The following is a 3,257-nucleotide window of genomic DNA, read 5'->3' as shown; positions in this document are numbered from 1 at the left end:
TAGACATAATTTGTACTCATAACTTAACTGCATGGTTGTTTCTTTAGCACTAACATTTTCTTCTGACAAGTCTTTGGATATTCTAGGAAGGCTTACTGCTTCCATTTTCATTTCTACAATTGAAAAGATGAGGTATTTTAACACTTTTTTGCTTGTCTTTTTCCTTTAAAGCTAGGCTTAGACTACTGAAATTATATACACCAAAGTTACAATCTTTGTTTTTATAAAAACAAAAACAGCAATTTATTAAATTCATAAAGCCAAACATATTTGTGTTATATATATCCAACTACAAATATCTTAATATTGTTTATAAAAATAAAAAAGTAAACATTCTGTTTTGACCAAGAGTGTATATTGATTACATGGTGTATCCAGGCAGCTTGTTTACTACTAGTTCACTGATGTGCTTATATTGATTAGGAATACTCAGTGTCCCAAAATCGTCATCCTCTTCCTTGTCTGATGTATTGTTTTCCACACCACTAAGCTCAAGTTAGCTCCTACTTGCCATCCAACATGTCTGATCTTGAAATGTCCTCAGTGACTGGCTCTTTTCCAAAGAGGTTTGGCCCTTTACTACTCTATTTATATCAGAATTAGTTTGCTTACTCTTCACTTCAGGGGCCTGGAAAATATTTTGGTCAATTTTGCTATCTTCTTCCTTGGTATGTGAAGCTAACTCCTGCTTATCTAATGAACCTGCAGGAGGAGAGGAGTCACTAATGGATACACCAACACCCACACCTGTATTCTGTTTTTTTGCTTTTAAGTCATAGGTTCTTTTAAGAGAATGGACTGGAGATGCACTTGAAGGAACTGGTAGAGGAGCTGAAATACTTTCAGTTCTCAGACTTTTTTCAGAAAGTCTGGACTTCTTGGATTCTGATTCCATGTCTGAGCAAGCTTGCTTTGGGCTTACCAGTGCACGCTCTGGGCTGCTATCAAGAGTTTCTGAGCTTCTGCCCGTATCGTCAGCACTGGTGAAATCTTCCGAATAGCCTGTGTTCTCAGGGCTGCCAACAAAGTCATCTGAATACTTGAGTTCAGGGTTACTTTCAAAACTGTTGTTTTGGCCTGGTTGATAATCACATAACGGGGAAGCATTATAGTCATCTGTGTCTTTGTCATGAATCAAGTGTACTGCTTCCTCATCTACTTTATTTCTCTTTGCATCAGTATCCTGTGTGAAAGTTCTTGGAAGGTGGACTTTCACACCCTTTACTTTGTAAGGGATTTTATCTGTATTCACTTCATATGGATTCTCTTCCTTAGCATTTTCCTCATGATTGTTCGGTCTATTGAGAGCAGCATGTTTTTGTAGGTCAGAAATGTCTTCCATTATAGTGGTGGAGTGATCTTTTTCAATACTACTTTGTATTAAAGTCTCAATATTTTCATCAACCTGAATATTTTGTTCTAAAATTCCTCCCTCAGCAGGATGCCTGTAAGACATCAGATGCTGTTCAGCAGTGTTTCTGAATAGTTTTCCTCTGGACAAAGGCCCTTTGCTTTGCTTTTCTCTCAGCATCTCTACTTGCCTTTTTCTATATTGTTCTCTCCTTTCATGAAGTATTAACATATCTGGATTGGTCTGCTGTAATCGTAACCTTAGTGTATTTGTGAGTCCATAAAATAGTTTCTTCCTTAGGGGTGTTCCACTCTTCTTTTCAAAACAGTTGTTTCTTGATGCTACAGCTTTCTTGGTTCCTTTCCCTGCTCCAGTCTCTCGTAAGGAAGAACCCCCCAATTTAGAAAACTGTTGCTGACTCCTTTTGAACCTTTCTCTGGGGTTAAGAAATGTTTCCTTATCTTTCCCAGCTGGCCATCTGCTTTTAGTAAGAGGTTTTGAGGTCTTGATGTCAGCTTCTTCTACTTCTCGGTATAGCCAGGCCAGCTGGGGGTGAACAGTAGAAGGTCCCAAGTGCAGGGGCTGATTACTCAGCAGGGATAGTTCTACCAGCAAAGCGTTGACCAGAGGCAGCTCTCTTAGAGCATCTCTGAGCTGCTGGGCACTACCCAGCGCCTGGACCAGGGAACCAGAAGCCCGACCTCTGTCTGGACAAGCTTCCTGTAACGGTGCTGGTGTTGCACTTGGGCTCTGCTCCTGTGGTGCCTGAGGCTGGGCAACTGCCACCCGCCCAGGGGCCCAGGTGGGTGGGGGCTCTGTGAGCAGGCGGCTGTAGTACAAGGGGGGAGGGCAGAAGATGTTTGCTTCAATCTCCAGCTCCCTCACCTCCTCCGCACATGGCAGATGGGTCTGGCCAGCGGGGGAAGAGGCTTGGCCGCTGTGCTCAGGCTCCAGCTCCGCAGGCACCTCCCTGCCCTGCGGCTCCGTCTGGATGCCGATAGACGTAGAGTGCCTACTATGCCCAGACGCCTGCTCCCCCGGGGCCCCCTGCGGCCTGGGCCCGCTCTTGCGCTGGGTATCCGGGGGGCAGGTGGGCCTGGGCGGCGGCGCTCCCCCGGCCACCCCCTGCCCCAGGCCCGCAGGCAGGTGTCCCAGCAAGGCCGGCCCCAGGCTGCTGAGGCGGTAGCCCAGGGCCAGCTCCCCAACCCGCTCCCCCATGAGGTCCCGCAGGGGGTAACGGCCCCTGCGACCCCGCGAGCCGGGCGTCGCCCCGCCCTGCGGCGGCCGCAGCAGCTCCTCGGCGGCCGGGGCCAGGGAGACGCAGCAGCTGCCGAGCAGCCGAGCCGGGCCGGGCCCCGGGGGGAGCGCCAGCAGCAGCGCGTAGAGCGGGGCGCGGCGGAGCAGGCCCCGCAGGGGGCCCGGGCCCAGGCGGAAGAGGCAGGACTTGCCCCGGCCGAAGGGGACGAGCCGCCCCGGCGGGCAGCCCGGTTCGGGCGGGTGCACCAGCAAGGTGGGGAAGTCCAGCAGCCGCAGCGCCACGGCCGGGCGCAGGGGGCCGCGCGCGGGCAGCAGCTGCGGCTCCACCCGCACCCACTCCACCAGCAGCTCCAGCGAGAAGAGAGCCTCGCGCGCGCCGCCCTCCTCCTCCATCGCCCAGCGCGAGGGTCTCTGCGCCGCCGCAGCCAGGTCAGGGTCTCGCGAGAGCGAGGGGGGGGTTCGGTGGGATGGGGTTGGTGAAGTCTCGAGGGGATAAATTAAGTTCTCGCGAGAGGAGCGTGGCGGCTCCCGGATAGCGTATGGGAGCGGCGCACGAAGTTATCACGACAAAAACTGTCAGCAACCGGAAGACGTCGCAAAGCCCCTTGGGAGTTGTAGTCTCTGCCCTAGTGCTGGGGCGGGGGAAACC

The 3,257-nt window shown here is 51.5% G+C and overlaps 1 protein-coding gene across 1 annotated transcript; it reads right to left on the bottom strand.

Moving 5' to 3' along the window:
- Positions 1-268: 268 nt before the first annotated feature.
- MAP10 (microtubule associated protein 10) lies at positions 269-3,001 on the bottom strand. The gene is given in 1 exon segment (XM_074947033.1): positions 269-3,001. A coding segment is annotated over 1 exon segment (2,640 nt). The 3' UTR covers positions 269-361.
- Between the last annotated feature and the right edge of the window lie 256 nt (positions 3,002-3,257).

This window comes from Natator depressus, chromosome 3 (assembly GCF_965152275.1).
Source record: "Natator depressus isolate rNatDep1 chromosome 3, rNatDep2.hap1, whole genome shotgun sequence".
NCBI classification, from domain to species: domain Eukaryota; kingdom Metazoa; phylum Chordata; order Testudines; family Cheloniidae; genus Natator; species Natator depressus.
This window is presented reverse-complemented; position numbering and strand designations above follow the sequence as displayed.